General features: G+C 39.6%; 1 protein-coding gene across 1 annotated transcript in view; it reads left to right on the plus strand.

Moving 5' to 3' along the window:
- The window catches only part of DOK6 (docking protein 6), a 173850-nt gene that overhangs the window by 55723 nt on the left and 92241 nt on the right, over nucleotides 1-25886 (plus strand). The window contains exon 2 of the mRNA XM_083518798.1: nucleotides 16448-16555. Within this exon, the coding sequence (XP_083374924.1) occupies nucleotides 16448-16555 (108 nt within the window). The remainder of the gene's footprint in view (nucleotides 1-16447; nucleotides 16556-25886) is intronic.

Here is a 25886-nt window from a genome sequence, read left to right on the forward strand (position 1 = left end):
GCTGCAGAAGATGGAATCAGAATTCAAAACAACCTTAACAGAGTGGAGAACTGGGCCCCAACTAACAAAATGAATTTCAGTTGGGACAAATGTAAGGTTCTCTATGTAGACAGGAAGAACCAGCTGCACAGATATAAGATGGGCGATGCCTGACTGATGCCTAGGTAAAGGTAAAGGTAAAGGTAAAGGTACCCCTGCCCGTATGGGCCAGTCGTGTCCGACTCTAGGGTTGTGCGCCCATCTCGCTTAAGAGGCCGGGGGCCAGCGCTGTCCAGAGACACTTCCGGGTCATGTGGCCAGCGTGATGAAGCTGCTCTGGCGAGCCTGCACCAGTGCAGCACACGGAAACGTCGTTTACCTTCCTGCTATAAAGCGGTACCTATTTATCTACTTGCACTTAAGAGTGCTTTCGAACTGCTAGGTGGGCAGGAGCTGGGACCAAACGACGGGAGCTCACCCCACCACGGGGATCCGAACCACCAACCATACAATCGGCAAGTCCTAGGTGCTGAGGTTTTACCCACAGCGCCACCCGCGACCCTGACTGATGCCTACTTACTGATAAGTAGTACATGTGAAAAGGATCTAGGAGTCTTAGTAGACTACAAGCTTATCATGAGTCAAGGGTGTGATCCAGCAGAAAAAATAACCTTTAAACTTTTAATATTAAAGTCAAACTGAAGTTCATAAATGGGATAATGTGTAGCATCTATTGCGGAGGAGTGTATCCTTAGGAGTAGCTAGAGAGGAATATATATTCAGGCAAAATTATTCTTCCTGTTCATTACTATAAAGTACAAAATCATTAAATGTATGGCATAATGTTAATCTAGGCCAGTCCTCTGCCACTCTGTTAAAAATACCTTCTAATTACATTAAGTGAAAACATATTGTAATAACTCTTGTTGAAAGCTGAACCAGTAAATACATTACTGAAATCTCATGGCTGGTTCACTGAATCGTATTTTTTTAATTCTGTTCTGAATGGAACATGTGAAAGATATTTCACTATAAAGGGGATACAATTAGAGAGACTTGGTGGCTCAAAGGATTAGTCATAGGATATTGAATATTTTACATTTAGATTGCTGGGAAACTTCCAATATATAGCTTGCTGTTTAATAACATCTCGTTAGTGTTTCATGGCAGTTCAGTACACCCATTTGATATGAACAGGTGACACTCATGAATTCATTTTGTGCCGTGTCTTAATAATTTTAATATCTTTAGTCATGATGCACACATGTAAAACAGAGAACCATGAAGACTCTTTATGTGTATTTTCATGAGAAATGCAGTGTTTTTAAATTCCAGGTTATCTATATCAAGGAATTCCCTTCTTGGTTTTGTTTGTTTGTTTGTTTGATGGTGGTGGTGGTGGTTTTCTAGAGGGAGAAGAATTTAATTATCTTTTCTCCCATTTTCAGTCTGAAATAGTGTAGCCCTAATGTATGTTCACTGCTTCAAAACTTGGTTGTCAAAAGATACTTATAAAAAAAGAAGGTTATATATGCATTTCTTCTTTTGACCAATACATCCTATTGTCCACTGTCCATTTTACCTATAGCAAAATGCATCAAAGTGACTATGCTTTGATGCTAACACATATTATAAAAGAAATTTCTTCATTTTGTAGCTGCACATATACCACATGTACTTCCATGAGTTTAGAAGAAAACACCAAATGCATGCTGAATACAGCATATATTTATCACATTGGGCAGATTTCAGAAATGTGATGAGCCAATTTGATGATGATAAGTTGTTGTTGTTGTTTTGAAAGGTACAAATAATACAAATCTGCATCCTCATAGGATTTGTGTAAACCAGTGTTCTAGGAAACTCACACTAGTTTCTCCACACTATGATGAGCTTTCTGCTTCAGCTTTTTTTCTTTTACTTTTCTAAAAGATCCTATGGTGACATCAGTGATCTGTGTGGCAAGCTAGAATACATTAATAGCTCCCTGCATTTATAGCTCCCTCCGCAAGGCAGCTGTATTGTGAGCACTGTCCTATTAATACTAAAAGTCTGGTTAATTCTCTGTTGACAGGCTTGGTGAGCCACATTAAGGAGTAGATTTATTAAATACTCTGAAGAGCAAATCATTTTAGAGTGCTATTTTTAAAACTTCCAGAAGTAGAAGGAATGCATTTGCTCTGTGCCATTCTGAAGCTTGATTTGCTTTATTTATTTATGCACTTAGATTAATGTATTGAGGTCACAGGCAATACTTTTCATATAGCATTGTGGGTTGTAAAATGAAAATTTAGTAGAAGGCTATTAAAAGTAGGTGGTGAATGATTAATGCCTTAGAGCTTGCTTTTGCATGGTATATATTTGAACAAATCCTGAAGTCCATGGCCACCACTACAGTTTTAGTCTGCAGCATGAAACTCTGCTTTTTTCCTGTCTGATTCTATGTTATCAGTGTTGCTGTATCATGAACAATTATGCCTGTTTCTGCTATGACGATTCCAAAGCAATAATGGGGGTGTTGGGGAAAGAGCAGGTACTGCTGTGTCATGTTACTGATTACCAATATGATGTTTGAGATTGCATTGTTCTCTTTGAAATAACGTGCTTGTGTGTACTTCCCATAGGCATCTTGTTGGTCACTGGGGGAAGAGATTGCTGTACTAGATAGGCCAATGGCCTGATGCAGAAGGCTCTTTTTATGTTTTTATGTATTTGCTGAATCTACAGTTGCTCTTTGGGTCTAGCATGTCCAAATCAACACTGCTTTGGTCTGGTTTAAAATCATGGAAATGGCCAGGGGTCTGATGAACCAAGGAACCTTGGTCAATGGGGTTCTCCTGTGCCCCCGTCTTCCATTTCCCCATCCTGTACAACTGAAGAATGGCAGAGCCCCAAAATTGTCTAGGGAAGGCCTAGAAGGAACTTGTGCACAATTTGCATAAAACCACTGCAATTTACAATTCTCCCCAAAGGCCCCCCCCCCAATTTATCAAATGGAAAGGGGGGGACTGTAAAACAGGATCATTAAATAGACAGGATCCATTATCCAAGCACAATTAACATTGTTTTGATTCTGAATATTCAAAAGAGTTTCAACAACACAAAATAATTTTCAAAGTGATCTTACATTCATCTTATTGTGCTAATTAGCACTTTGGGTGACACTGCAATAAAAATGTTAATGGCTGAAAGTGGATAACATATTAAGCCAGATGTAGTTTATGCTGTGAACAACTATGACAATGTTTCGCACTCTCTTTTAAATTGATGTATAATCCCTGTGTGAGTGCTAAGAATTCAACAGCTGTCTCTCTAGAAATGTTATATTCCTGCATTTAACCCTTTGCTAAGGCAAGCATTGCTGCTAAATGTCTGCTAAAAAATAAAACAATGATACAATGACTACTGCAATCAACACAAGTTAATATAACAAAGGCAACTATCTGTAAACAAAAAAATAAACATCCATAAAAATGGCAAAAGTAGTTTCTTTCCAAAATTGGTTTGATCTTAAACAATTTTAAACACAGTAAATAAAGAGTTCACTTGTGATATACCAGTGGTTCAGTACTTGGACGTCGTTCTGGTAATCAGACGTTTTGTCACTAAAGAGCTTAGTCATTGAGCTGTCAGAATCAATTGTAACAGAATTGCACCGAATTAACAAGTAGAATAAGGAAAATTAAAAATACATTGAGAATGAATAACTAAGGCATACCTTTGTAGTAAATAATATACGAGAGAAGACAGTATGCAAATGACTTAAAGTAGGGGTATATCTACAAGAATAAAGGTGAAACAATAACTAGTCTAATCACACATGTATAGTTAATACCTCCAGTCCCACTAATACAAAAAATATCTATAGAAACTTACCTGTCCCCTTGATTGCAAATGTCTGCTAAAAGCACAAGCTGTACATTTTCCTAAATAAGCAGTGGACAAAAAGGGGGTCCACACCTACCAATAAAACCCTCAGAAACCTTGAAAGTGAATGGAGACAGCTTTCACAGCAAGACAAATATTAGTATCTATATGTATTTTTGTGTTTTTATATTTTAAACCGCCCTGTGATCCTCGGATGAAGAGTGGTATAGAAATTTAATTACTACTAGTAATAGTTACTATGTACAAGCAGAATCTATAAACTCAAAATATGAACCTGTGCACATTGCCTCTGATGGGGCACTTCAAGTGGTTCCCCATGCCCCAGAGTTTCAATTGGTCGTTTCTAGGGGCCAAGACATTCCTGTGGAACTCTTGGCCCAGCAAAGACTGAGCAGGAATCATCCTGCATACTTTAAGACATCTCCCGAAAGCTGACTTATTCAGACAGGCCTTTGAAATATCAATTTATTTTCCCCACCAGCATTTATATTCTTACTGATCTTTTTGCAACTTTGTCAGTTGTACGTATACCTGCTTGCTATATTTTCATGAAGTGTGGTTGATAATAAATGAAATTCCAAGTGCAGCTGTAGCTGGAGAGGGCAGACTGTGACATAGCAGAGTGGGCTTAACTCTTTCTCCTGCTGACTTTACAGATCACACGTTCTCCCCACCACCACACACCCAGTGTCCAGAAGTTGCTATTTGACTTGGTACCAAAAGCATGAGCACCCAAGCTGCCTCTGTATATTTTTTCCTGATAGGGGAAAATTCACATTTACATGGCAGGAGTGACTTTTATCAGGGGGAAAAAATGTTGAGAGGAAAAGAGGTAAGCACCCCCCCCCTTTTACATGCTACAAGACAGATTGACATTTCTCCCTTCCATGGTTGCAATTCATGAACATTTTGAACATTTGAGTTGGCCCTGAAAGAGTGAATGTTAACATTAAAACCATATATAAAATACATTGTGTCGCTAAAACTGATACTATTATATTTTTACATTTCCATTAGTTTTGACTGTATTTCAGATGGTTGTACTTGAGAAATATAGGAATACAGTAGATTTTTTTAAAAAAAGAACTGGATGCTATTACTTTACCTAGCTAAATAATTAATAGAAACACCATGTTGCTGAATTCTGTTTTCCCACTTGCTCTTCTCAGAACAGGGGAAAGCAGCCAGATGGAATTTACATTAACAAGGTTGGTTGTTGGGAAGAAATGGCTAAATGTAAACATGCTTAAGCAGGCTCACAGAAATACAACTTTTCATGGAAAGAATAAAACGCAAGAGACGTTAAATAATGGTGGATTTGTATGGCCATGGCAACAGAAGGATGAAATTAGACAGAACTTTTCCAAATGCACCTAAAATGGAAAAAGCATTTGATGATGCAATTCTTTATCTTTCTGAACTCATAAGGTTGGTTCAGATATTTGAATGGACTCTCCTCGTGGTATTGTGTCAAGAAATGTGTATCTGAAGAGCTGCACCTCAAAGGAACTGGCAGCCATTTCCCTGCCACTGCAACAGCAGCTGATAGACCATCCTGCTAGGGCAGGGGTCTGCAACCCGCGGCTCCGGAGCCGCATGTGGCTCTTTTACACCTTTGCCGCGGCTCCGGGGCGGATACTAGCGAGGGGAGGAGGTGATTTGTGCGCCCCGACACTCCCCACTGTGGTGGGGGCAGTACTGGCTGTGACGTCGCATGGGAGCAGTGCGTGCATCAGTCACGCACCATCCTGACGTCACCTTCCCGCCCGCTGTCAGATCGGAGGGCAGCGGCGCGCATGCAGGTCTACAACTGCAAGGAGGAAGATGACGTCCCTGTTTTGGACCCCCGGTAGGCCAGCCACGGATAAAGGCATGTTATATTTGTTTTAAATGTCGCAATGGTTTTGCGGCTCCCAATTATTTTTTTCTCTTCAGAAACGGGGCCAAGTGGCTCTTTTTGTCTTAAAGGTTGCAGACCCCTGTGCTAGGGCATTACTTCACATAATCCTGTACCCTGGACAAGGGACTTGGGTCCCTGGAAGGAGCAACTGTTCAACCATCTATCTGGATTAGGCTTGTTATCACTGAGTTGGTGCTCTTCGTCTTCTACACTGAGAAGAAGAAGAGATATGTGCATTATCTCATCTTACACATATATTAGTATTATTTCCCTATTGTGTTGTTTTGACCTCAGCCCTTCTAAAGGACCTTGTACAATGAATATTTTCATCTTTCATGATGATTCTTAATATATTTGGGGTGATAGTATCCTCATTATTTATTTATATATTTATTTATTTATCAACCATCATTTATGTCTATGTATTTATTATCATTTATTATTTAATCATCGTTTATTATCTATTAACCAGCCTTGGGCAGGTTGCAACAACTGAAAACAGTTAACACAAATTACAGTGTAGAGTAGCATAGTAAAGAAATAGTTTCTTTCCATTCTAGTTCCAGTGCACTGTGATTTTCAGCCTGTTTTAAATGAAACACAGGCGGTCTGAATGACTTTTAAAGGGTTGACAGTGTAGGATTTCAGTAAGATAGAAAATGTATTTATTTTATATGTAGAATCACAATTCTTTGGTTCCACATAACACCTCTGAAGGGACAATTATTGTCTACCAAACTTACTTTAGGAAGATTAAAGCTTCCCAAAGACCATTGACATATTAAACTGCAAACATTCTAGAGGATTTTGACATGTCTGCATGGTACTAAGAAGTAGCAGATAATAGCTCACTATGAGATTTTAACTTTTTACCTATTAAATTCAAAGGCGCACTCCTAATTCACTATGGTTAAGTGAACATTTTTTCCTTCTTTGAAGGTGAGGAAAGGGGGGGGGGAAGCAGCAGCCATAATTATGCATTCTCTTAGAAGCATATTCTCTGTGAATATTTCAAATGTGATACCTGTAAATGTATATGGCTGCTAAATGAGAGGTTTTAAATCTGATCAAGTCCACACAGAACTGCTAGAGATAATTGGGATCAAATTATTGGGAGGAAGATAGGGGGTCGTTAATGAAGTCATTTCAAAACAGCTTTTCAAAACAGCCAAGGGAACAATAATAAAAAGCTAGAGGACCTGACAATCCCCTTCTCTTCTCAGATCTCTGTAATTTGAAAAAATTGTTGGAAAAATACCATCACTGCTGCTCAAATATCTATTTTTGTAAGAGCCATGATGGCATGCCAGTACAGCTTCATTAGTTACTTGGACTTCAAAAACATTTGACAAAGGACCTTCCTGAAGATTTCTAAGGTAACAGTCATTGGATAAGAGAAGACAACAAGTCAACAGCTTTAGTGTTGGACCCAGACCAGGATTCAAATCCCCACTCAGCAATGAAACTCACTGGGCAACTTTGGGACAATCACCAATTCTTAGCCTAGTCCACACCACTGAGTTGTTAAGAGGATAATATTGGGGGGGGGGCACAAATGGCACCTTGAACTCTTCGGAGCAAAGGTAGTAATAAGTAATAAGTAATTGGTTAATTATCAGGAAATAGAAAAATAGGGACTGAAAAGAGAGAGAGAGATTAATCTCATATTTTTCCCTTAACAGAGCTTTTTAATGAGAGATACCTGAATTTGCTCTCTCCTGCATCCGTCTAACAAATGAGACTATGATATAATTTAATTTTACATAATTATCAGTTATTTAAAACCCAGATTGTTTCCTTAGCAATGTCAGATTTGCTTCTGTTTCCAGTGTAGATACTAAGCATACTAAGCTTCCTGTTAAACACTCTTGCACTGGAGAGGTCAAAAGATTGTGTCTATCTCACGTCCTCTGCATAATTTATAAAAAGAAAACAAACTGGGCAAATATAGGTTCACTTTCATTCATCTATTGGTAATTTATTTGTGGGCATGCATTTCATTCTGATCTCTATGGGTAATATCCAGCATCATTTCAGCGAACATGATGTGACATAAAGCAGTAATGCTTTCATTACGATATGTTTTGTTTGTTTTACTGGACATTTTAGGAAGAGGAGAGGAGAGAATGTGCAGAGCTGTTTTTATCCATAAGCACCCATCTTTCATAGTGGCTAGTTCTATCCTTAAACTTTGGTTTACAGCTTAATCCTGAAACCTGTGTTTAGAAATATAAGATTATTTTATTCTTGTTCATTCTCGGGCTGTAATTGTTTGCTTTTCTTCCCTCCTGAAAGATAAAGAAAAACAACAAGAAGCAAAACTCTCTCTCCCAAGAGTCTGAGTTGAGTTCTTCTTATCTGGGATTATTATTTTTTAGCCTTTCCTGTGAGTTCATTCATAACTCCTTTTTACTGTAAAATGCACATCTCTTTTGGAAGCTTTTTAAGCACTATTGCCTATTGTGAGCCAGTTGACTCTTGCCTTATAAATAAAGCAGCTCAAAAGACACGTCAAAAACTATCTGATATATTATTAGACTTTAAAGATAGTGCTGAAGCAGTGACATTCATGAATGTAATGATCCCTCTGGGCCAAATCCTCTTTCCCTTATCTTTTCTTTTTCAGCTCGATTGGTATCAAATAGGATCTGAATTCTAATAAGGATTCCTCCAGTTCTGCATGAAGAAGTGTTCACTAAAGCAAAATTCACTTCCTATCAATGATTAAATATAATGGATTGTAGCAGATTTCTTACACAACCCCAACAGGGGCAGGTATTCTGACTTTCTAATTAACATTATTATAGTAAAGATACTGGCTATTGTTGTTTATGAGGATAATCTCACAAGAGATACCTACAATGGAGGAAATCCGTTCTGCCCCCACAGCCTAATTAAGAGACAAGATGATATACGTATTTGGGATGAACCAGACCAACAACTTTATTAATGCAAATGCCTGCAATAAGAAATCAACTGTTTCTCTTCTGTTTGAAACCACCAAGTTACTATTATTTAAAATGAAGACTAGGGTAGCTCCGTTCTGCCATAATTCTGGTTGGGATTGGGTGACTCCCACGCTGGCTCCATGCCTGAAATCAACAACCATATGTTCCTCTCTTCACATTCATTGTTGCAGAAAGATCGAAGGAACTGGAAGTAAAACTGGGCTGGCCTGAAGTGGTCTTTCTACCCTGCCCTACACTAACCAGCCTGAAGTCATTCTCCCCTGCCCCGCACTGAAGTGAGATCACCCTCTCCAATCCTCATACAATCTGAAGAGCAAATTATTTTGCACCCCATCATAGCACTGGGCTGGGCAGAGGGATGGGGAGGAAGTGATTTCATGATGCTGGACCAGGGCCAGCCCACCCATGAGGCAAGATGAAGTGACCTCTTCAGGCAGCAGGATCCCCAGGGGCAGCAGATCCGAATGTAGTTATTCCTTCCCCTGCTTATTCCTTAGGTACTTAACCCTTCTTCCCTGATGAGGAGAGGAGTGCCATTTTGTGGTCCTGTGGTTCACCTCAGGTGCCAAAAAGTATTGGGAGACCCTGTACTGCACTGCGCAAATAAGTTCCTCTCCAACCAAAACAGTACCTTGTGGAGAAGACAATCACTTGTAGAATTCCAGGCATAGAGGAAGGTAGCAATAGCTTTTGGGATTCAGTATAATAACACATTGAAAAAGGCATTATCTTGCTCTGGGGAAACCCAGCCAAATTGTTGTTGTTGTTATGCTTTTTGGAGTGTTGCTTCTTCCCATTCTTGCCACCTTCACCAAGAAACAACATTGATGTCCCCTTCCTTCCCCCAAATTCATGTCCCTCAATGTTAGTTATTGTTGTGATACAAAAGGAAAGAGCATTGTCTACTTATCCACTCACTTTTACCAATGTATTATTACGGAATAATAAAGTGAATTGAAGCACTCTGAGTCAACAAATGTACTTTTTGTGGTTAGGCAAGTGATGTGGAAATGCACTGAAAAGTATGGGATGAGCATCACAAGCAAATCAGGATGAATTATCATTGCTGTATAACTTCCCACCAAACAACTCAGCATGGATAATTAATAAAGACTGGGCATAGGACTTGCCCACACTTGTGCTTGTCCTGCCACTTTCCCCAGGAGAAACCTGCTCTTTACTGCTGAATCAGAGCAAATGTCAATCGAGTTTTCCACAGACTGATGTCTGCCCTGATTCAGCGGCAAAGCACCGGTTTCCCTGGGGAAGGCAGTGGGGCAAATGAAAAACTACTCAGATTTGCGGCAAGAAAACATGGGGCAAGTGGAAAACTTAACAGACCATGCTTTCTAGGTGCTGGAAAAGCAAAGTGTGGACGAGCACATAGTCAAACCTCTGCCTAAGTTTTCTTCAAGAAAATCAGGATGAATGCTCAACAAAGATGTCTGGAGGAGCCTTATGATCATGTTGATTATGATTTTGTTATCTATGCAAAAACACTGTAACAAATGTCAGTGTGATCAAACTCATACTGCAGATGTGAGGCTGAGGCTTAGGGAGATTGAATTACCAAGTGCATTCAAGGCGAAAAGAAGGACTTCCTGATGTACAGGGTTTGAGGACTTATTTGACAGACTATGGAAACAAGTCAGTTGTGCCTTATCATGATAAAAGTATTGGGAGGTATTAAAGTAGGGACTGGGAGACAATAAACTTGCTTTGTACTATAGCTAGCTTTCATATTCAGTTTCCATTTTCAATAAAAATGTTCAGGCTTTAAAATGTTGTTGTAGGTGATGGGATTTACTAAATCCCGTAGTAAACAGCCTCTATTTCCACCTATCTTGTCATTCTAAAGACCAGAAGATGACATGATGGTAAGAATACTGTCACTGAATAAAAGGGTTCAGTATGACAGGACTCGCGGAAATAAGGTTAGATGTGCAAAGCACTCTTGTACCAGCTATTGTTAACATAAAAATAAGTTTATTGGCCCCAGGGCTCATTTTAAGCTTGTAACTCTCTAAATTAGAGCTGTAAAAGTGATTGAATTTTTGTCCTTCAGTGGCTTAGAACAGGTGGCTGTGATTATTATTCCATTCAGAATCTCTGCTTTGGTTTAAGATATTCTGATGCATGGTTTGGATAATGTAATATTTATTTTGACAAATCCCTTTGCTCCCAACATACAATACTTGAGATTTAAGTAGATAGCTACCATCTTTCAGCATAAATATTGTGTTTTACTTTGCATGTGAAGGTCAGCATTTTCAATTCTGAAGCCTCAAAAGGAGGAAGCAGTTTCCTAATAATTATGTGTTCTCATAGTATGACACACTTTCATTGTGGTAAACAACATTTATCTTGTCAGATAACAGGTGTCCAATATCATGCAAATGTATTAAGCCTTTATAACAAAATAAGTGCCATTTCACTAGAATGAAAAATGGCATTGAAGAAGGAAAAAATACGATATTATAGATGGGGGAAATATTCAAAGCACAAAAAACTGGAACTAAGAACATTGGAATTGTATGGAATTGTGAACACTGTTATTTAATACAACCATATTTATTTTCTTACAACTATTGTCAAACAAGAAGGAAATGCAATTGTGAAAGGTTCATGCGTAGAATAATTTTAACGTTCAGGATTGACAACAAAAGTTCTTCACGCAGTGAATCATTATACAGGCAACTCCCCACTTACATGGGGGTTACGTTCCAGACCCCCGGCACGCACGAGTGAAAATCGTGTAAGTGGGGAACACCCTCTAAATACCCATTAAATGCCCTCTATGCCACTCTCTCTACAATCCAGGTCAAAAACACTGTACCAAAAAATATCTACAACTGGAATTGAAGCTCTGGGGCTAGAAGGAGGCTGGAGGGTGTATGGGAAAGTGACTGCTGATGCTGCATTACCATGGACATCAGCTGTTAGGCACGGAGGCTAAGCAGCCTAAGACAAAGCCCCACTGTGCTTCCAGTCTCTTCTCCACCCTCATTGTTGTCCTCTTCGGAGGGTCTCCCTGTGAGCCACGTACTCTCCAGCTCTCTCCCTCCATTTCCTGGTATGAATTAAATTATTTAATGATTTTCTGGCACCGTGCGTATACGTGGTCACACAAGTCAATTATGCATAAGTGGGAGGGAAGGCATGCCTGTACTATAGCAGGCACATCCAACAGCTTCATCGTGATGTACCGGTAGATCACTGAACGTTTGTGGTAGATCACTGGTAGATCCCTGGCTCCCCCCCAAAGAAGCTCAACAAGTTTGACCTGAACCCCCCAAAACAGGGCTCTCCTACCTAAAAAAAACTCAACAATTTTGACTTGAACCCCCCCAAAGGGGGTAGATCACTGCCGGTCTTTAACTCTGTGAGTAGATAGCAGTCTCTTGGGAGTCGGCCACCCCTGTACGATAGAATTCACTACTGCAAGTTGTAGTTATAGCCAATAACTTTGGTGACTTAGAAAATTCCTGGAAAACGAATGAATGTTTCAAAGCAAGTAGGGGAGAATTCCCCACTGGGGCAACTCCAGGCTTTGCAGAAATAAATAAATAAGCTTCCTAAAAGCTCCCCCGCTCCCCAAAAACCCAGCCCATGTGAACTTGGCATGCTTTGTAGCTACAAAATGCTGGCTGACCATTAGGTAGACGGGAGGGGAGAGAATGATGGGAAATAAAGGCCAGGACTAGAGGGAGGCCTAAACAGAGTCACTCCACACTGAAGCAATTGGTTGTGGGTTGCTCTTTTGAGTTAAATATCCGTTAAGTGGGGTTTCATGTGTGCTATTACAAAATGTACATTTTTTTGTGGGGACAATCATTACAATCCACGTGTAAAACATCTTTCAGGAAACATAGCTAAGAGGGGTGTAGTTACAGCATTTCTCTTGCCTATTTAAAGGCTGAAACTGAATTCTTCTACAGTTGCTAAACATTATCAGCAATCTCCTACAGTATCTGATCTGTATTTGATTACAACCAATGGCAGCTAAAACTAGGCCAGGGATAAAAGAATAGTTAACTGTTCCTGAATAATTAAGCAGGTTTCTGTGTGACAACAAGATGTCTTGTGTAAAATATGCATTCATTTACTATGTATTAGTGGTGCCTATCTTACTGGCCTTATTAATTATTTATTAAAGTTTACAAAAATTGCCTGTTCAAAGCTTTTGAGAAGTGTTCTTTTCTTTTTATCAAACATTTAGAACTTATTTCTCAGCTGAAATCAATGAGAATGAACTTTTATTAGAGCAGGAAATTTTGCATAAACACACTTGGAGAACATATATTCAGCATATATTCTAAAAATGTAGATCTTTTTGCAGTTTGCATAGGAGTCCTTATCTATTCACACTGCATTGCTTTCAGTGGAATGTACACTTGAAAAAGCATCTGAGCGTAAATTTTCTTGAAAACTGTTGACATCATTCATTTTTTTCCTTCCTTTACTCCAACAGTTCAAGGCAGCATACATGGTTCCCATTACTTTATCCTCACAACAACCTTATGAGCCACATTAGGTTGAAAGATGGAAAGTCACAAGTTGAACTCTGTGCCTGAATGGGGAGTTGCTTCTCCCCTACTCTACTTCAACACTCTGACCACTACACAATACTTTTTCATGGTGTAGTGGTTTAGAGCGGTAGTCTCGTAATCTGGGGAACCGGGTCCGCGTCTCTGCTCCTCCACATGCAGCTGCTGGGTGACCTTGGGCCAGTCACACTTCTTTGAAGTCTCTCAGCCTCACTCACCTCACAGAGTGTTTGTTGTGGGGGAGGAAGGGAAAGGAGAATGTTAGCCGCTTTGAGACTCCTGAAGGGGAGTGAAAGGCGGGGTATCAAATCCAAACTCCTCCTCCTCCTCTTCTTCTTCTTCTTCTTCTTCTTCTTCTTCTTCTTCTCCTCCTCCTCCTCCTCCTCCTCCTCCTCCTCAGTGCATAGTGTATCTAAGTACATGTGCCAATTTGTTACATTAGTTGAAAACAATGCAATTCAGATAGGCTGCCTCCTGTGGGTCTCATTCTCTGGTATTTGTCTTGGAGAATCTGTGATTAAAGACAGATTTTCTATGAAACCAGTTTCATTTTCTGTCGTCCTTTAAGCGATGAGACAGTAACTCTCTGTATCACTTAAAAACAGATGTTGTTGAACTACAACTGTCATCATGCTGGCTGGAGCTGATGGGAAGTCCAACAACATCTGGAGGGCCCATAGGTTCTTCATAACTGGTTTAAAGGATTGGCCACAGCCTAGTAGACACCCTCTTGCTTGGCAACTCTGGAAGCTTGGAATATATTTGCCACCTGACAGTGACTCATCTTGTGCTGTGGCTCTATAGTACCAGGAAGACAAACTAGCTGGCAGCTCAACCTTGAGAGCCCACAATATGGCTGTTGCCGTATTATCTGACAGGTCCACAGGGCCAACAAGAAAGAGAACTTGGCAAGGCTCTGTGGATTGTGCTCAGTTTACCTACAATTCCTTCCCCCTCCTTTAAGCTATGAAGGGTCAGTTCTCTTTGACGCTTATAGGGTATGGAGAATTTATAATTATATGATTTATATGAAGATTCTGTTGAGGACTTTCGTAGAGTGGATAAAAGATATCAGACACCCTAAATTCCATTAAAATATATCATATACACAAGACTGCAGTATCAGGTTTACTTTGAGCAAAGTCATGCCAAGGGTCAGTCCCAGGATAAAAAACATGTGAAAACATAATAAAAGTGTACCTGTGTGTGGGCAGATATCATCTGTTACCAATGTGTAACCCAATGTGTAACCTCAAACACTCAGTTTATCTGGTACTAGAGAGCAGAAGTTTTCACATGTAGGAATGAGTTCCTGTAGTTATCATATTAAGAAGTAACTGCTGGTAGTTTTACACATGCATGTTCTGGAATTTGTATGCCAAAAATGTATCCTGTCACCTGTGGCATATAGTTAAAAGAATAAGTGGGCACGCTGCTATTCAAAGTTTTCTGCTGCCAATTAAGTAAAATATTATCATGACACAGAAGGCTTTCTATCTTATGCATAAAGAAACCTACAGATCTTATATCCTCCAAGCTTAGACAGAAAGAGAGTAGGTGACTAGAAAAGCAGCTTATTGTTTGTGGTTTGTGGCCGTTTGTGGTTATTTATGGTTATTTGAACACAGCTTTCTACACTTGAACGCTTCTGGAGGTGTGATACCGTGTGTTTCATTCAGACATATGCTCATTATGCCTGTAATAAGAGAGTTGCTCTTGATAAAGCTCTCTATTAGATTATCACATTTCTCAAACTCTTCCAAATAAACAGAAGAAGTAGGTTAAAAGAGAACAGAAGTTGAATAAAAAGATCAGAGTTGACAGCAGTGAGGTAGATTAACAAAGAGGAAAGGAAACAGAATTCTAATCCCTTGGAGACTGGGAACATAAGAGAAGACTGTTGTTACTCAAGGACCAGTGAAACTGTTGTAAATTAGGTATTCATTGCGTGAGCCCAGTAGATATCAAAGAACATAAGGAGTGGTACCTCAGGGTATTCACTTTCTCTTCACTTCCCTGGAAATCTGCCATGTTGTAACATTATTTCTAGGAGATAAACTTGTAGGTGAAGTTACCATTACTGGAAGAGTTCAGTGCAGTCTGCAAGCACATTTCCTGTTTAATCGGGACAGCTGCCTAGTCCGTTGAAACCTCAGACATAATTTAGATTCTGTTAGGGACCGGGCTGGTTTTTGAACACTTCATTGTTTTTCAGTGCTCTGAAAATGGCTTGTTAAACCAACTGCAAAGCCGGGTAGGGGTGGGGATATCAAGTAGCCACCTGGTCAATTTTATTTTAGCAACTCATTCCAAAGCATTGAAATAAAAGTATTTTTAATGGACAAGACTAGTATTTCTTTCTCTCTGTATTTTGTTTATTTTAAAGAGATAGGTGAAACAAATAAATCCATAATGATAGCAATTTCCACAATGCTTAAAACTGTTAATCAAACCAACTTTACTTGATTTAATGGAATTTGATCATCAGCTTCTAAATAACTAACTCTGAAAAGCATTTTGTGTGTGTGTGTTTTCTGATTTGTAGCATATCTGAAGAAAGAAGCTACTGTCACTGTTGTGCTTGGTGTAATTTGGGTAAATATCAAACACCACCCAGCACCTGTTCAGTTCTTCTGCAGCAGTGAGCGAGGAGCTTTCTTGAATGTGCCAAGCTAGCCCTGCACCTTATGTGTTGATAAGTGCATAGCCTTAATTTGAAGGACATCTACAATATACAGATGGGCACACATAGGGCTGTCTCCATGGAGCTTTTGCCCTCACATGAAAAATCCTACATAATCACACATCTCCCATGGATCATGGCTGGCATGTCATAGGCATCTAAAGTGTAAGTCTAGGCAGGAACATATTGGAACATGGTCAAACTGACTCAGCAGATCTCTAAAATTAGGATCTACCAAGTTGTTCTTAGATCAGAGCAATGGGGGAGGGACAGGAAAGCAATTTGGTGGGGGAGGGACCAAGAAGACCAAGAGGGTTTTGTGCATTTATTTGACATTTGTATGCTAGTCCATCGCATGAAGCTTTCCTGTGTTGGCAACTCGTATTCCAGTGGTTGCAGATATGTTAGTTTCTAAGAATTATACTGCCCTGTATAACCAAAGGTTAATATAATTAATATAGTTCATTAATTTTCCTTGCAGATTTTCAGAAGGTGTTGGTTGGTTTTCAAGAAAGCCTCAAGTAAAGGACCCAGAAGGCTAGAAAAATTTCCAGATGAAAAGGCAGCATATTTCAGAAATTTCCACAAGGTAGGTCATAATTATCTGCATAAATGTGTAGTGTAAGCTACTGGGGAGAAAACTATTACAGAGAATATTTTCATTCTCTGCTTTTGAAGCTGCTGAAGTTGACAGCAACATTTCATGATGCTGTCATTATAGGCTCAGACTAGAGCCATCTTTCCAAATTAAGAACCAGATTCCAGTTCTTTGGGGTTTTTTAATGTTCATTTTTGTTACCATTGTGAAGATTAGGATTCTTTTTGTTTTAGTAATTACCTAAAAATCAAATGAAGCCTGAACAGAAGGTGTCAGTGTCTAAATGCCTGATGCCGTATCTTTAATAATAACAACAACAATAAAAGATTGATGGACTGACATAGGGATGCTTGAGATTGCAAGGATTTTGAAGACTTAAATGTGTAGCAGTCACTTTGCTACAGTTTAGGCTTTGGACAGTGATTATCTTACATCTGCAACTCAATACATGATTATATGTTATTTCAATGGAACCTATCCTTTCACTCATACTTCAACAAAGCAGCTATAATTGATTCAACCTTTTGTGCAGCAATCTTGAGGATGTGTCTCTTGATAGCTGTTTACTGCTACAAAAGAAGACTGGGGGTCTTCCAGGACTTCTTTGTTCAGAGCTGTAGCAAAGTAACTTGCTGCAAGAGCCAAGATATGCAAACAGCTTTCGGTGGACTGACACACTTCAAATTATAGGCAGGATATTGAAAGTTTGAATATTTCCATCTAATTAAGGTCACTGTGTATATAAGTTAAGGTAAGTTCATATAAGTTCATATGTTGTGGAAAAGGTTAGAACCCATTTCACCGACATGCATATTTTCTATATATAGCATTAAAATATATATACAGGGAACATTCAAGTGCATAGGGAGGAGAATGTGGCCCTTGGGACTCACCCAAGCAGGATATATCCCCCATTAGCTCTGTTTCATACTTTTTGGGTATTTTTGCATGGCTGGAATGTGTCCTTGAACTGTGCTTAGTTGCCTGGATAGAAGGTGGAGGGGTATGTGCGTGTGCGTGTATTCGTGTGTGTGTGTGTTTGTGTGTGTGTGTGTGTAAACTAGTCTACTGTACAAACAGTGCTATTTTCCTAGAAGAGGTGCTGGGACTCACTATAAAAGCCTCCTTTGTTATCTTATAAATGGCAATGGCACCTGTCAAATTCCAACTGGATAAAGCACTGTGTACAAAAGTAAAAAAATGTGTTCTCCCCTCTCTCACTTTGCCTCTTGCTCTGTCCACCACTGTCAGTGGGCCTGAGCACAAGACAGGTAAAGCTGTGCCTGCAAAAAGACAGGTGGTACACAAGATTTGTATCCCATGCCAGCAGGGACCTCAGACTCTTAACTTTCAGCTGAAAAGAAAGCTAAGCCAATTTGACATTTCAAAAGAAAGTTATAAAACAAAACATAGGAACAACTCTATAGACTTTGGCACTCGGCAGGCAGCACCATTGCTAAGGGATTTTGCTGTAAATATCAGGACTATGAAACATTGTAGAGCAGGCTGCTTTTCTGGCTTTCTTTATGAATGGCATTACGTAAGAACAAAAGAAAAGTTTTCTGAATCAGGCCACTCTCCCCTCCTGCAGTTTTCAACAACTGGTATTCAGAAGCCTCCGGCTGAGGAACTTAGTCATTGTGGCCAGTAGCCACTGATAGCTTACTCACAAGAAACTGATGTGAAGCAAGCTGGTGTAGGTTAAACCACCATAACATTAAACTAGATCCAAGCTCCATTCTGTAGTGGTGGGACTACTGCTCGGTGAGCCAGTTTAAGCCTGGTAGAGTAAAACAAGAGTAGTCTAAGCCAGGTGTCCTCCATCTCACAATTGTGCAGCTGGTTCTTATATTTATCCCTATTGAAATTCATTTTGTTAGTTTTTGCCCAGTTCTCCAATCTGTTAAGGTCATCTTGAATCCTGATTCCATGATCAGGAGTAGCATTCGCTACCCCTCCCAGTTTGCTGTGATCTGCAAATTTGATGAGCATCTCCTCAATGCCTTTATCATATATAAATATGTTGAACAAGACCTGTGCTTTGTGTTTTCTATACTGGCAAATACCGTATTTTTCGCTCTATAACACGCACCAGACCATAACACGCACGTAGTTTTTAGAGGAGGAAAACAAGAAAAAAAATATTCTAAACGAAATAGTGGATATATGATTTTTGTGGTTCATGCTGTGGCCACAGACATGTGATCTGACAGTGAGTTTGGAGTTTGGAGTAGTCCAATGCAAAAATCCTGAGGATCCATGTGGATCCATGCTTTGTAACCACGGAGGAGGGAAGGAAGGGGAACCATGGATCCTCTGCTCACGACTGCAGCAGATTCCCCCGCCACCCGCAGGCATTCGCTCCATAACACGCACAGACATTTCCCCTTACTTTCTAGGAGGAAAAAAGTGAGTGTTATGGTGCAAAAAATACGGTAAATATTTTAAGATTGCAATACTATGCAAGGGCAGCACCATCAAACAATTACGTTTTACTGGTGTCGTAAAGATGTTTTCTTGGGTGCTCAAGGCAGAAACAAAGTCATAAATCAATACAATTGTTAAGAATATGTCAGATTTGTTGAAAGTCTTAAATAACTTGTATCAAACAACATAGTGATTTTGAGTTGTGTACACAGAGAGAGACTGCTTTTGACAAATGATTACTGGAATTAACAGAATTTACAAGTCCTACTATCCAGTAATTCCAGTAATCACCTATATCTAGTGTGGAAACTCAATGGACATATAAAAGGCCTGAGAGAAAAATAATGGCCTATGACTAATTCTGTATGCTGAAATGAGTTCTGGACTTGTAATTTCTCAAATAGTAAGATACACACCTCATACCTATATAGCAAACCTCTCCTGAAACCATTGGAAATTTCAACAGCAGGTATAGGGATTTCTATATGGTAAAAAAAAAAAATCCACTGGGGTTACCTGATTCTTTGGCCATGCCTAAATTAACTCATAATCCTGAGGCAAGTTTCTGTTGCACTGGTGCCATAATAGAAAGCAAGTAAGGGAGCAGTCCTGTAGCAAGATCTGCCCGGATGAATGTGATTAGGTTCCATTGGATCTTCAGCTAAACTAGGAGATTCGTAGTGCAGTTGGGCTATGCCGGTGTAACTCCCTATTCTCTACTTTGCCAGAGATACATCAACATATATCCCCTGTCCTCACTCTGGTTGGCTTAGTGAAGCCTAGCAGATTTTAAGGTGGTGTAAGTCCTGAAAAGGGGGCATGGTGGGAGCATGATGAGAATGTGACAGGGTGACACAGGATGGATTCTAAACCTGGTCAGCATGGTGACATGATCTGGGAACCCAGTGTAAGGTTAGTTAGAGATGATAGATAGATAGATAGATAGATAGATAGATAGATAGATAGATGATAGATAGATAGATAGATAGATAGATAGATAGATAGATAGATAGATAGATGAGAGAGGGTATAAACATACAACAAAAACAGTTCAAAATCCAAAAATCGAGATTACTCTGAATCTCATGACTCCCCCCGCCCCATCCCTTCCATGGGTCCTAATGATAATATTTACAATTGCGTATCAATACTTATCCAGATTTTTATCCTTCTAAATTATCCATACTTTGCGTTAGTTTACAAGTGTGGTTAAAATCCTGCTAGTGTTTTAACCTGCTTACAGTGGTCTGGTAGATAAATTATAAACTTTTCCCAATCTTGTCTTCTTTATTTCTGAGCTTCCCAGTTAATTTTGCCATTTCAGCAGTCCATCAAAGTGGTTTGCCATTCTTCTCTGGTCAGGCTTGTCCCTTCCTTCCATCTCTGGGCATGTGGCTGTTGTCGCATACATAAACAGTCTTTTCTGATCCTTTGGTATCTCGGTACCTATAATTCCTAATAAGAAAGCTTCTGGGATTTTTTAAAAACAAAAGTTGTTTTAAACATTTTTTACATTTCATTATATATCATCTCCCATAAATTTTTAATTACTTTACACATCCACCACATCTTTTTCTTTCGATTTCCAGTAAGTATTTGTACTTGTTCTATACATCTTTGCTAACTTAGCATGAGTCAAATAACACCGGTATATCATTTTCATATAATTTTCTTTCAGTGAACAACATGCTGTGAATTTCAAATCTGTTTTCCATAGCCTCTCCCAGTCTGCCATTTGTATATTATGTCCCAAGACTTTTGCCTGATGTATCATCACTGATTTGACCTGTTCGTCTTATATATGCCATTCCAGGAACAAACTATATATTTTCGACAATAATTTTATTTTGTTTTCTAAAGCTTCTTTTTGAAATCTTGATAACTTATAACTAAAACCTTTCTTTTTATCTGTCTTAAAAATATCATTTAATTGATGATACTGTAACTAGTCTGCTATCAGTTCTCTTATCTCTTCAAAGTCTTTTAATTTTACCTAATTTTCTACTTCAGTTAACAGCTCTCTATATGTCGGGGAACCCAGTGTAAATTAAGCCAGCTAAAAGGGTGGTGGAACTCAAACTCTATTTAAAGGCTCGTTTCCCCTCTGCCAGACTTAGTTTAGGCTGGCTCCAGTCAACAGTAGTCCTGTTCCAGAATTTAGATATGGTGTACTTTACCCTGCCTTAACTTAAATTTAGCACAAGCTTTTTGTTTATAGGATTATCCTGCCAATGTACCAGTCTTTTTATGGGCACTTTCAAGGTTGATAAAACATTTCATATGTTGACTAAAAAAAAAAGATACTTGCAGGAAAAATAAAAATAAACATTTATTATGACAAATTTTCTAAAATCTATTCATTTTTTTGTTTTAGTTTGTTGCAGAGAGAAATTTAAAATGCAAATCATTTGCAGATGGAAAAAGTTATTAAAAATGCATTAGGCTCGAAAATGGATCTGTACACACTCATAACATATTCAAAACAAATTCATCCCTTATGACAATTAAACTAAAAGAATTTTCACATCATCAACCAATAAATCTCACTTAATTTGAAAGCAGGTGAAAAAAGAGACAATTGAAATGACTTGTACTAAAGCAGCAACCGTTAATGGCAATTAAAGGAGGGGCTACCTCAAAGCATCAAGCATATTTAACTCTTTCTGGTTGCATTTTTCAGATTACATGCTTCATTTTTAGCTTTTGTCCCAGCAGCTCTTGAACTGTTTTAGTGTACCGGTAACTAACGTATGATGAAGACAACCACAGGGGCTGCAGGAGCATAGGAAGCTCTTTTGGGAGATTCTAAATCATGGGTAGGCAGACTAAGGCCCAGGGGCCGGATCCGGCCCAATTGCCTTCTAAATCCAGCCCACGGATGGTCCAGGAATCAGCGTGTTTTTACATGAGTAGAATCTGTGCTTTTATTTAAAATGCTGTGTTATTTGAGGGGCATAGGAATTCGTTCATTTCCCCCCAAAAAAATATAGTCTGGGCACCCCACAAGTGGACTGGCCCCCTGCTGAAAAAGTTTGCTGACCCTTGTTCTGAATGGACCTGGTTCATGTGAACCAGTGCATACGTATGGAAGCTATATTTGTGGCTGTTGCATTGTGTACAATTAACTGTGGCTTTAAAAAAAAAAATACTGTGGCCGCATGTATAGCATAGCTGTCTCATGTCCTGAACTGGTGCATTGTGTGACATCAGTGGCAGATCTTGGGGTCTCAAATTTCAGCAGCACCCTCCGCATCTCACACGCCATTCTAAATCATAGTGGTGACATCCCCAAGGCTCTGCACGCAGTTCGGCCAAACCATTTGCGCTCTCCTAAATCCGCCTCTGATGGCATCATAAGAACCATCTTTCTCACTGGTGGCATCCTGAATGTGGAACATCCTCTCCTTGAACGTTCAGCTGGTGATCTATTCAGCATCAGCCCAATACTGATTTATTTGTCAAGCTTTTAAGTGTTGAGATGCTATGGAGCTACCCACAGCAATGGCTGGTTTTATAAATTTTAATTGATTTGAGTATTAGATTTATCAGCTGCTCTTTTGTATTATTATATTATGTGTTGTATTTATTTATGTGCTTTGCAACTTGACCTGGTTTCAAGAATAACTGGATCTGGGGGGAAGAAACCTAAATAAATAAATATATGTCTCTGGTACGGTGTTTTTGGTTAATTGAGAAATCATCAAACCATTTATGCAGCCACCAGAGACACCATATGCTCTTCAGTTGTTCACATTGGAGCTAATGTCTGTGTAGATCATTGTTTTTACCATAGCACATTAGTACATTATAACCAGCAAGGAGGGGAATCTGGGATTTCATTGTTTCTTTAACTCAGATCCTGATGTAGGCTATTGTTTTGTTTTTAATGAAGTCTAGTTACTCATTTTGGGAACGCAGGTGACACTGTGGGTTAAACCACAGAGCCTAGGACTTGCCGATCAGAAGGTCGGCAGTTCAAATCCCCACGACAGGGTGAGCTCCCGTTGCTCAATCCCAGCTCCTGCCAACCTAGCAGTTCAAAAGCACGTCAAATGGTATTTCCGTGTGCTGCTCTGGTTCGCCAGAAGCGGCTTAGTCATGCTGGCCACATGACCTGGAAGCTGTATGCTGGCTTTCTCGGCCAGTAAAGCGAGATGAGCACCGCAACCCCAGAGTCGGCCATGACTGAACCTAATGGTCAGGGGTCCCTTTACCTTTACCTTTAGTTACTCATTTTAAATTACAGGTGTGTTTTGCTGTTGGCACGCTTACTAAAAATGTATTGCAGATTGGTTAGCTTGTTTCACAATTGAACACACACAAGTATACAGATTATGTCACTAGCTCTCTGTGTGCGATAAGTGCCTTTGTATTGAGTTGTCTTATTATATTGTTAAATTATATTCAAATATTTCATTTTTCAAATTTGCATCCTGCAAATGGTCCTCAAGATAAACCACAGTAATAACAGAAATATGTTTATATTAGAGTTGTGTATACTGTTGTACACTGCCTCAATATTTTGGGTGAGTGGAGTGTATGTCCAGGGCAGCCATTGGCTTACCAAGGGCACTCCATGTGTTGGTGACATGGGACCTTCAGGTTGGGTGGGGTTCCTCCTGCTGTGGCAAAGGGGGTGGCTCCTGCTAAGCAAAGCACAGAGTGGCCGACTGGAGCAGGAGGGGTGGTTGTTGAGAGTGGCCTCCACTGTCACCTGCCTTGCTGCAGGTGTGGTTCTCCTGAATTGCAGCGAGTGGTGGTACAGCTGCTGCCTCTTCTTTAGCTGCAAGGCAATCAGATAGTGAAATGGCAATGAGGGCTAGTGGTTGTATGTGGCTCCCTGAAACTGGTGACCTTTTATGTGTCTTTTGTGAAGCTGCAGCATACTCAGTTTATGCCACTCCCACCATTAGCAGAGGTGAATTTGCTACACCCCAACCTCCTTACCTGAAGGCGACTCCATTCAAATTCCCTAAGGCAGGCATGTCCAAAGTCCATTTCGGGAGCCTAACATGGCCTACCGGTCAGTTTAGTCTGGCCCCTGTGGCAGCTTATTTCCTGGGGTAAAATCCTAAAAAAAAGCTCAACAACTTCAATCCTAAAAAAAAAGGTCACGGCCCTTCACTTCATCAAGTCTGGCCCTCTTTGAAAAAAGTTTGGACACCACTGTGTTGTGGAAACGTTGTGGTGGTAAGTGAATCCTACGAGTGAGTCTACAGCATCTTCATTTTATATCCTGTTGCTGCTTGGGCTGCCTGGGCTTGATTTGTGATGATCAGTTCTTTCCCATTCTCCCATTGTGTTGATCTGCTGGAACCTAAGCTGCTCAACCCACTGGATTTGAACTCAATATTTGCTTCTGAAGTAAATATTTATATACCACTTAGTTACCAATGTTTCTAAGCAAACAATTTGAAAAGCATACAATGGATGAGATTGATTAAAATAATTTGTCAAAACAGAAAGAAATCTTTAAATTATCAACTGAAATAAATAAGTCTCTGCCAAGTGTTTGTGGTTCAGTAGGAAAGGAACAGCAGTAATCTTGGTGCAAAGGAAGTTCCACAGAATTGGGCTACAGTACTGAATGTGCAGTTTGTGGTGGATATGAGTCCTGCACCTGAGCCTTGCAAGGCCAACTGACAAGCTGCCTGAAAACCCTAGGGGTTAGGAAGGAATCCTTAAGGTACCAGGACACAAGCTGTTAAGTGTCTTATAATTAATACAAGAACTTTGATCTTGTACTATGGTGGACAGAAATGACAATCCTGCTTTATGTGATATTATTTCAATGTAACCACATTTTCATTAACATCAACAGCTGGCAATAATTTCAAGGACATCTGCACATCTGAGTAATTTTAAGCTGTTAAATAACTGTTTTGTTAAGCAGCTTTTGATGTGTATGTTATATATATATGTCTATATATAACTTTTCTCCTTTCACGTTCAAAAGAGGGAAATATATGCACACAACAAACATGCATTAAATTTTGGCTTTTCAGCTGAGCTGTTGGCCAGGGGAAAGTAACCTCACTGTGCTGGCAGCCTTTATGGATGAGGTAGCTATTCTTCGGTTTTGGCAGCATTATTGCAGTCTGTTTCAAAAGACAAAGTGAAATAGCTTGACGAGTACTCTGCCTTACTGCTTAGTGAAAGGTACCCAACATGCATAATTTTCCCTGATCAAGCTTGGCAGTCTTGGCACGTAGAGACTGTGGAATGCTTAATGTATGTTCTAAAATAATATAAATACTGTAACCAGTTTAAATGAGCCCCACCACACAGGCTTTTAGATTTCATAAAAGAGATTTCATAGGGATCCAGACCGCCTGAAAACCGTTGTTTATACGGTGCAATGGGATGACCATTCTTGGCCACTGTGTAGTATCCAAAAAATATTTATCTCTAAATTGAACAGGAAAAATAACAGGCACTTAGAATGTAAATGTTTAATGTTTAAAAAGTAAAACAGTGAATTTGGTAGATAGTTTAGCTATCAGTAGAGAAATTGACTTATCTCTTGAGAAATAGTAAAAGGGCATAAAATGCCTCTTGTCACCCCTGTTGATGTAGTATGTTGCCTCATTGAAATACAGTGAAATGGCCCAGCAGATCAAATCAGCTGGGGAAAGGTCAAGATAATGGCCAAGGTTTTAAGGCCTATTTCTGGATGCATCAAATATTAATTAAAACAATAGCTTCACAGTGTGAAGTAATGAGTTGCCAAAAGTTGTAAGCACTTCTGGGAACAAGCATCCCACTAAAACCCCATGAACTGCAACAGCTATATCTATCTGCTTTACCATCAGAAGCCTGCTAACAGGATGAATGCTTATAGCAACTATCATACCAACAAAACCCAACCCTACCAGCATACCACTCTCCATGAAGC

This window comes from Podarcis liolepis (genome assembly GCF_965112155.1).
Source record: "Podarcis liolepis genome assembly, chromosome: 8".
In the NCBI taxonomy this organism is placed as follows: Eukaryota; Metazoa; Chordata; class Lepidosauria; order Squamata; family Lacertidae; genus Podarcis; species Podarcis liolepis.